General features: G+C 42.7%; 1 protein-coding gene across 1 annotated transcript in view; it reads left to right on the top strand.

Annotated features, from left to right (window-relative positions):
* The window catches only part of LOC143301569 (atrial natriuretic peptide receptor 2-like), an 82,167-nt gene that overhangs the window by 29,718 nt on the left and 42,449 nt on the right, over window positions 1-10,000 (top strand). Inside the window, exons 9-11 of the mRNA XM_076615950.1 lie at window positions 2,536-2,677; window positions 5,743-5,879; window positions 9,548-9,644. Of these exons, the coding sequence (XP_076472065.1) occupies window positions 2,536-2,677; window positions 5,743-5,879; window positions 9,548-9,644 (376 nt within the window). The remainder of the gene's footprint in view (window positions 1-2,535; window positions 2,678-5,742; window positions 5,880-9,547; window positions 9,645-10,000) is intronic.

Genomic DNA, 10,000 nt, shown 5'->3' with positions numbered 1-10,000 from the left:
TGTCTGTCGTTGTCTGTTCTGGGCTATGTCTATCATTTGTTTTCTGTTTTATACCTGTCATTCTATGTTCTGTGCCTGTCAGTTTCTTTTCTGCTGCTGTTGTTTTCGGGTCTGTGCATGTCATTCTATATTGTATGCCTGTCGGTTTCAGTTCTACACCTGTCATTCTATGCCCTGTGTCTTTCATTCTATGCACTCTGCCTGTCAGTCGTTCTATGTTCTATGCTGGTCAGTCATTCCGTATGCTATGCCCGTCAATTTCTGTTCTACACCTGTCATTCTATGTTCTGTGTCTGTCACTCAGTGTTGCCTGTCAGTCATTCTGTGTTTTATGCCTGTCATTCTATTTTTCTATGCTGTGATCGTCTGTCCTATGCCTGGCAGTTTATGTTTCATTGTTGCTATCTTCTGTTCTATGCCCAACGTTCTATGTTCTGTTCCTGTTTTCTGTACTATGCCTGTCAATATCTGTTCTGTTCCTGTCATTTCTGTTCTGAGCCTGTCGTTCTATGCTCCGTTCTATACTCTAAGCCTGTCATTTTTCTGTCCTCTGCATGTTGTTCTATGCTACCATGTTCTATGTCTGTCGTTCTATATTCTATGCCCGTCATTTTCTATCCTACGGCAGTTGTTTCCTGTTCTATGCCTGCCATTCTATGTCCCCTGCCTGCCGTTCTTCATCATATGCCTGCCATTTTCTGTTCTCTGCCACTCGTTCTATATTCCATGCCTGTCATTTTCTGTTCTATACTGGTCATTGTATGTTCTATGCTTGTTCTATAGTTTATGCCTGTCATTTTCTGTTATATACTGGTCATTCTATGTTCTATGCTTGGTCTATAGTTTGTGCCTGTCATTTTGTGTTCTATACCTGTCATTCTATGTTCTATGCTTGGTCTATAGTTTATGCCTGTCATTTTCTGTTATTCTATGTTCTATGTTCTATAGTTTATGCCTGTCATTTTGTATGTTCTATACCAGTTATCCTATGTTCTATGCTTGTTCTATAGTTTATGCCTGTCATTTTCTGTTATATACTGGTCATTCTATGTTCTATGCTTGGTCTATAGTTTGTGCCTGTCATTTTGTGTTCTATACCTGTCATTCTATGTTCTATGCTTGGTCTATAGTTTATGCCTGTCATTTTCTGTTATATACTAGTCATTCTATGTTCTATGCTTGTTCTATAGTTTATGCCTGTCATTTTGTATGTTCTATACCAGTTATCCTATGTTCTATGCTTGTTCTATAGTTTATGTCTGTCACTTTCTGTTATATACTGGTCATTCTATGTTCTATGCTTGTTCTATAATTTATGCCTGTCGTTTTGTGTTCTATACCAGTCATTCTATGTTCTAGGCTTGTTCTATAGTTTATGCCTGTCATTTTATGTTATGTATTGGTGATTCTATGTTCTATGCTTGTTCTATAGTTTATGCCTGTCATTTTATGTTATGTACTTGTCAGTTTCTGTTCTATACCTGTTTGTATGTTCTATACCTGTCATTTTCTGTTCTATACCTGTTACTCTATGTTCTATACCTGTCATTTTCTGTTCTATACCTGTCACTATGTTCTATACCTGTCACTGTATGTTCTATACCTGTCATTTTCTGTTCTATACCTGTCACTCTATGTTCTATACCTGTCATTTTCTGTTCTATACCTGTCATTTTCTGTTCTATACCTGTCACTATGTTCTACACCTGTCATTTTCTGTTCTATACCTGTCACTATGTTCTATACCTATCATTTTCTGTTCTATACCTATCACTCTATGTTCTATACCAGTCATTTTCTGTTCTATACCTGTCATTTTCTGTTCTATACCTGTCACTTTATGCTATATACCAGTCATTTTCTGTTCCATACCTGTCACTCTATGTTCTATACCTGTCACTCTATGTTCTTTACCTGTCATTTTTTCTGTTCTATACCTGTTATTTTATGTTATATACCTGTCATCGTATGTTCCAAACTTGTCGTTCTGTGTTCTATACCTGGCGTTCTATGCTATGTAACTGTCACTTTCTATTCTATGCCTGTCATTTTCTGTGTTCTATGCCTGTCGTTCTATATTGCCATACCTGTCATTGTATATTCCTTGCATGCCATTTTCTGTTCTGTGCCTGTCATTCTATGTTGCTATGCATATCGTTCTACTTTACATGCTTGTTCTATATTATATGCCTGTCGTTTTCTTTGTTCTATGTCCCTCATTCTATATTGCCATGCCTGTCATTCTATGTTTCCACGTCTTGTTATTTTATGTTATATGCCCGAATTCATCTGCTGTATGCCTGTCGTTCTATACTCTATGCCTGTCATTCTATGTTTCCACGTCCTGTCATTCTATGTTATATGCCCGAATTCATCTGCTGTATGCCTGTCGTTCTATGTTCTATGCCTGTCATTCTATTTTTCCACGTATTGTCATTCTATATTATATGCCCGAATTCATCTGCTGTATGCCTGTCGTTCTATGTTTTATGCCTGTCATTCTATGTTTCCATGTCCTGTCACGATCTTCAAAAGACTTACGTGGACGCTTACGCGCCGTTCCTGTACGATGCCACCAGCATCTGGGCCATCCTGGTCAACCAGACTCTGGAGAAGAGCGGAGACCCCCGCAACGGAACCTTCCTCTTCCACCTCGCCCAGGGCCTCTCCACCACTGGTCAGACAGTCGTGTTGTGTTGTTGTTGTTTTGTGTCGTGTCGTGTCGTGTCGTGTTGTGTCGTGTCGTGTCGTGTGTCGTGTCGTGTCATGTGTCGTGTCATGTCGTGTCGTGTCGTGGCGTATCGTGTCGTGTCGTGTCATGTGTCGTGCCATGTGTCATGTCGTGTCGTGTCGTGTCGTGTTGTGTCATATGTCGTGTCGTGTCGTGTCGTGTCGTGTCGTGTCGTGGCGTATCGTATCGTGTCGTGTCGTGTCGTGTTGTGTCGTGTCGTGTCGTAGAAGAGCGGAGACCCCCGCAACGGAACCTTCCTCTTCTACCTCACTCAGGGGCTTTCCACCACTGGTCAGACAGTCGTGTCGTGTCGTGTGTCATGTGTCGTGTGTCGTGTCGTGTCGTGTCGTGTCGTGTTGTGTCATGTGTCGTGTCGTGTCGTGTCGTGTCGTGTCGTGTCGTGTCGTGTCGTGTCGTGTCGTGTCGTGTCGTGTTGTGTCATATGTCGTGTCGTGTCGTGTCGTGTCGTGTCGTTGAAGAATGGAGACCCCCGGAACGGAACCTTCCTCTTCCACCTCGCCCAGGGGTTCTCCACCACTGGTCAGACACTCGTGTTATGTTGTTGCTGTGTTGTATCGTATCGTGTCGTGTCGTATCTCCACCACTGGTCAGACACTTGTCATGTCGTGCTGTATCGTGGTGTTTCACATTGTGTTGTGTTGTGTCGTTTCGTGTCTCTGTCAGAGACAGACAGAGATACAGAGCAACAGAGACACCAAGAGAAGAAGGTGATGATGATGATGATGAAGACGATGAAAAATAAGGAAGAGGGGGGGGGGTGATCAGAAGAAGAGGGAGAAGAAGATGATAAGGAATAATAATGATGATGGTGAAGATGAAGGAGGAGGAGGAGAATTCATGCCACGCTGATCTCTTTTTCTTCACCAAGACTCAGGAACCAAGGGGTTAAGGAGGAAAAAGATATAGCTTATCCAGGACTCAGGACCCAAAGGGTTAAGAAGGTAAAGATATAGCTTATCCAAGACGCAGGAGCCAAGGGGTTAAGGAGGGAAAAGATATAGCTTATCCAGGACTCAGGACCCAAAGGGTTAAGAAGGTTAAAGATACAGCTTATCCAAGACTCGGGAGCCTAGGGGTTAAGGAGGGAAAAGATATAGCTTATCCAGGACTCAGGACCCAAAGGGTTAAGAAGGTTAAAGATACAGCTTATCCAAGACTCGGGAGCCTAGGGGTTAAGGAGGAAAAAGATATAGCTTATCCAGGACTCAGGACCCAAAGGGTTAAGAAGGTAAAGATATAGCTTATCCAAGACGCAGGAGCCAATGGGTTAAGGAGGGAAAAGATATAGTTTTTCAATAAAGTGAAACCCGTGGTAACCAAAACCAACACGTCTATCCACTGAAACCCGTGGTAACCAAAACCAACACGTCAGTTGTCCGTCTATCCACTGAAACCCGTGGTAACCAAAACCAAACACGTCAATTGTCCGTCTATCCACTGAAACCCGTGGTAACCAAAACCAAACACGTCAATTGTCTGTCTATCCACTGAAAGCCGTGGTAACCAAAACCAAACACGTCAATTGTCTGTCTATCCGCTGAAAACCCGTGGTAACCAAAACCAACACGTCAATTGTCTGTCTATCCACTGAAACCCGTGGTAACAAAAACAAGCATATAAACTGTCCGGCCCACCTTCTGAAACCCGTGTTGACCAAAACAAACACGCACGTTGTCCGTACTTGAAAGAGCTGAGTGTGGAGACCTGACGAATCGAAAGAGGAAGTTCATTCCAGTTACAAGGTCCAGAGACAGAAAAAGAACGGCGGCCAACAGTCGAGTGTTTGAATCTGGGTATGCGTAAACTGAGTGGATCCGAAGCCGATCGTAGTGAGCGAGATGGAGTGTAGAGGTGAAGGCAGCCACAGAGATAGGAAGGGGCTGATTTGTGAATACATTTATGACATAGAGTGCTGATCTTGTACTTTATTCTGTGTGAGACAGGGAGCCAGTGGAGATGATGCAAAAGAGGAGTGATGTGCTCAGATCTTTTCTTTCTGAGGACGAGTCAGGCAGCAGAGTTTTGTATGCGCTGAAGGGACTGAATGGATGAAGCAGGCAAACTAGACAGTAGAGAGTTACAGTAGTCAAGGCGAGACAGAATGAGAGAAACGACAAGTCTAGATGTTGCGTCAGTGGACAGATATTTCCGGGCGGAACTGATGCGCCGCAATTGACAGTAGCAGGATTGACATGTCTGACTGATAAATTTTTACATGAACAGTGTGTTGTCAAGGACAACACCGAGGTTCCTGACTGAACTGGAAAGAGGGATGGATGTACTGCCAAGTTTGATTGTGTCAGTTGTGATGGAAGAATAACATGTACATTTTCAACAGCCGCCGTGGCGAAGTGGTTAGCGTCGCGGACTGACTGCTGGGAGGACGCGGGTTCGAATCCCAGCGGAGGTGGGTTTTTCGGCCCGCGGCCGTCTCCTACCCTGAGTTGAGTGTGCTGTGGGCTTAAATGGAAAGACTGGGACCACACAGTCGAATATTATCCACTTCACGGATGAGTCTTTGGGCGAGTTGCTCTAATATCCTGACCAACACTGCAAGTGTCTGTATCTCTCGGGCCTGGTTGATACCTGGATATCATTATGACAGGAAGCGTAGAGTAGAGGCACTATGGAAAACGGCCAAAGTGAGTCAGCGGCAGTGCAGGGTCTCCTCTGGTGTGTGGCCTCTTGGCGACCTGACATCGCTATGTTCCCTGCGGAGTGCCGACGCTGGGACTGCGACAGACTTCTTGTTCCGCGTATCCTAGCCACGCTAGAGAACCGTGAACTGCGAGAGAGGAACCCGGTTGTGGCCGTGTATTGGGGGGCGGGGGGTGGGGATGGGAAGACTCGGAATAACCGGCGTGGGAGTAATGCAACAAAAACGGTGCAGATGATGGGGCAGGAAAAAAAAAACCAACAACAGACAAAACAAAACAAAAATCATGTAACCTGTCCGCCCTTCCACTGAAACCCGTGGTTTCAACGTGCAGGTCTGACTGGGCCTTTACAGCTGGATGTGAACCTGGACCGCCTGGTAAACAACTGGATCTTGGACATGGGGCCCGATGGTCGCTTCAGGATCTGTGTCAGCATCGTCAACACTCTAAAGGGGGGACGTCTGAACATAGTAAGAGCTTTCACAGCTGTATATAGTGCCGTTCTTTCTGATTCGGATTCTTTTGTTGTTGTTTTCGGTCTTCCTTCTCCTCTTCTTTCTCTTCCTCTACTTTTCTTCCTCCTCTTCCTCCTCCTCTTCCTCCTCTTCTTCCCCCTCCTCTTCCATCTATTCAACACTCTGAATGGAGGAAGACTGAACATAGTGAAAGATTTCATAGCTGTGGGGTTGGGTTCATTCTGAATTCGAATTCTTTTGGGGGGGTTGGGGGGGGGGGGGGGTAAATAACATTTAATTGTTTCAACAGTTCCCATGATTACAATGCAAACAAAGACAAAGGTGCATTCTTTTTGTTGGTTTAAATAATCTTTGATTGTTCAACAGTACACATTTCTGATTTGTATTTGTATTTCTCTTTTTATCATAACAGATTTCTCTGTGTGAAATTCGGGCTGCTCTCCCCAGGGAGAGCGTATCGCTACACTACACCGCCACCCATTTTTTTGTATTTTTTCCTGCGAGCAGTTTTATTTGTTTTTCCTATCGAAGTGGATTTTTCTATAGGATTTTGCCAGGAACAACCCTTTTGTTGCCGTGGGTTCTTTTACGTGCGCTAAGTGCATGCTAGCACACGGGACCTCGGTTTATCGTCTCATCCGAATGACTAGCGTCCAGACCACGACTCAAGGTCTAGTGGAGGGGGAGAAAGTATCGGCGGCTGAGCCGTGATTCGAACCAGCGCACTCAGATTCTCTCGCTTCCTAGGCGGACGCGTTACCTGTAGGCCATCACTCCACTCCATGATTACAATGCAGAGACAAAGGAGAATCAATGAGCTTAAAGCTTATACTGTGCTTACACGATTCTTTTGGTTGTTGTCGTCCTTCCCCCTCCTCCTCGTCCTCCTCCTCATCATCATCATCATCAGCAGCATCATCAGCAGCATCATCAGCATCAGCAGCATCAGCATCATCAGCATCATCAGCAGCATCATCATCAGCAGCAGCAGCAGCAGCAGCAGCATCAGCATCATCATCAGCATCATCATCATCATCAGCAGCAGCAGCAGCAGCATCATCATCATCATCATCATCAGCATCAGCACCATCAGCATCATCATCATCAGCATCATCATCATCATCAGCAGCAGCAGCAGCATCATCATCAGCATCATCAGCATCAGCATCATCATCAGCATCAGCAGCAGCAGCATCATCATCATCATCAACATCAGCAGCAGCAGCATCATCAGCATCAGCATCATCATCAGCATCATCATCATCATCATCATCATCATCATCATCATCATCATCCGCCCACTTCTTCGTCATCATCTTCTCTTGTTTGTTGCCGTCATTATCTTTTTTTTCTTTTTTCATTATCGTTGTTATTGTTGTAATTGTTCTTGTGGTAGTAGCTGTTGTTGTTGCTTTTGTGGTGTTATTGTTGTAATTGTTCTTGTGGTAGTAGCTGTTGTTGTTGCTTTTGTGGTGGTGGTTTCTTCTCCTTCTCCTTCTTCTCCTTCTTCTTCTTCTCCTCCTCCTTCTTCTTCTCCGATAAATCCAGGGCGTTGATTAGGCCTTCTCTCTATAGTACAGCTTTTAAAAGTTCACATTATAGAATTAATTCTCTCAAGTAGACAGCTTCTACATGTACGCATTATGAATTTCCTGAACTGGGCAGCTTTTAAATGGAAGCATAGAATGGAACATGCTTCCAAAGACATGTCGTCAAATTCCAGCCATATCTCTCTTTAAGTCTAACATGAAAATATTTCTATTCAATACTTTTGATTAATCTACTCGCGGTCTTTTGCAAAATACTTGCTTGTACTCAGTCCACTAGCTGCCATGCCATGATGAATGAAAAATTGAATGTATGTGTGATTGCACTAGCAAATGTAAGTGCGTGTGTGTGTGTTTGAGTGTGTGGACGTCAATGTGTACGTATGTCTTTGCTTGTTTTATGATGTATGTGTGTGTGTGTGTGTGTGTGTGCGCGCGCGTGCGTACGTACGTACTTGATAATGTAGCAATTGTTCTTTTCATTGCTTTGTTACTTTTAATAGACTATTCCAGTTATTATTCTCATTCGTCGTTCTTATTATTTTATTCTATTTCATTTCATTTCTTTATTTTTATGTTTTGTGTCGTTAAATGGGCAGAATTTTAAAAAGGCCTTTACTGCGCCTAATTCTTTACTCATTAAAGATTCGATCAATCAATATTCTTCTTCTTCTTCTTCTATTTTCCTACTTTTTATATTATAATTATTATTTATTTATTTATTTATTTATTTATGTACGCTTATAGTTGACTTCATCACGTTTTTGCGCCTTATACATATTATTAGTAGTGGTAGTTTTTTTTATGTATTTATCTATTATTTATTCACCCTTTTTTTCTTTCTTTTTTTTCTTTTTTTTCACAAGGCCTGACTAAGCGCGTTGGGTTACGCTGCTGGTCAGGCATCTGCTTGGCAGATGTGGTGTAGCGTATATGGATTTGTCCAAACGCAGTGACGCCTCCTTGAGCTACTGAAACTGAAACTGAAACTTCTATTTCACATCACCATCATCACCACCATTATCATTATCATCATCATCGTTAATCCTCATAATCTTCTTCCTTTCTATTTCACATCACCATCATCACCACCATTATCATTATCATCATCATCGTTAATCCTCATAATCTTCTTCCTCTTCTGATCATCCTCCGCTTCCTTATTTTTCATCGTCGCCACCATCATCATAATCATCATCTTCTTCTTCTTGTTGTTCTTTGAGTTTGACACCTCTTTGTCCTCAAATGCACTGATAAAAATTCAATGTTATCAAAATGGTGTTCACTACATGATCTGTTCCTATTTCTCTCAGTCTAAGTTTCTTCTCCTCTCCCCCCCCCACCCCCCCCCGCCATCCCCCCACTCCCGTCTGTCTGTCTGTCTGTCTGTCTGTCTCTCTCTCTCTCTCTCTGTGCACGTTTCAGAATGGGCTATAAATAGCCACACCCACCGCTTTTCCCCTGTTGGTCAAGTGGGTTGCCCTCTTTGTTTGGATGACTGTGAAGATGAATTCCATGTACTGTTTGAATGCCCAAACTACAGTGACCTTTGGTTGAAATATTGTATAAATAGTTCCAACTCATATTTGACACGAGATCAGAAATGTGCAAGTATTCTGAATGGTGGACTCGACAGTCAGCTGAATCTTTCAAAGTTTACTTTTTCTAGCACAGAGATATAATGAATCATAATTCTGTACCAACAACTAGTTAAGGAACGACAATGGTTAATTATATTTTGCCATTGTCTTATTTAAGTGTCTTCTCACAAGGATGATCTCTAACTGATAAAGTGAGGACGAAAGATTTATCTGTTTATGCATTCATTTATTTATTTATATGTCTATTATTTATCTACTTATTTGTGTGCCTAATGTAGGTTTCCTTATGTATATTATGTTTGCAACGAGTCACAGGCCTATACGCAGTTAAACCATTCTCTCTCTCTCTGGCTTTGTCTTGATGTACGTATTTTCCTTTCTTCCTTTTCCCCTCTCTCTCTCTCTCTGTCTCTGTCTCTCTCTCTCTCTCTCTCTCTCTCTCTCTCTCTCTCTCTCTCGTGATAAAATTTCCTGACTGTTTATCATAATCTAACACAGTAGCTCCGTATTGCAGCATTCCCAAGTGCGTTGGCCAGATGGACGAGTTGGTAATACAAACGCGCCACCTTCCACGCCCGTGTGCGGCTTTGAAGGAGAGCTCTGCAAAGAAGGTGCGTTTTCATTACCATTTCACTTCACTTTCCATTGCTTTACGAACAGCCACCACTAATCCGGTTCAGAACAATGTACAAATCGGTGGAGAATTTATAATGTAAAACTTTGATAGCTGTCCAGTTGGAGATAAATTAATATGTGGAGGATAAAGTTGTCCACTGGAGAGAACCCATAATATAGAACCTATACTATAGAAGTCTAAAAGATGTCTAATGTAGAATGTTCAAAAGCTAATTCAGAGAATTTGTAACGTGACCGTTTAAAAGCTGTCTGATTGAGGGAACTTATGATGTGAATAGTTGGCGACTTGAGATAATCTGTATGGTGAACATTTCAAAAGCTGTCTACTTGA

The sequence above is a fragment of the Babylonia areolata genome, chromosome 27, assembly GCF_041734735.1.
Source record: "Babylonia areolata isolate BAREFJ2019XMU chromosome 27, ASM4173473v1, whole genome shotgun sequence".
In the NCBI taxonomy this organism is placed as follows: Eukaryota; Metazoa; Mollusca; class Gastropoda; order Neogastropoda; family Buccinidae; genus Babylonia; species Babylonia areolata.
This window is presented reverse-complemented; position numbering and strand designations above follow the sequence as displayed.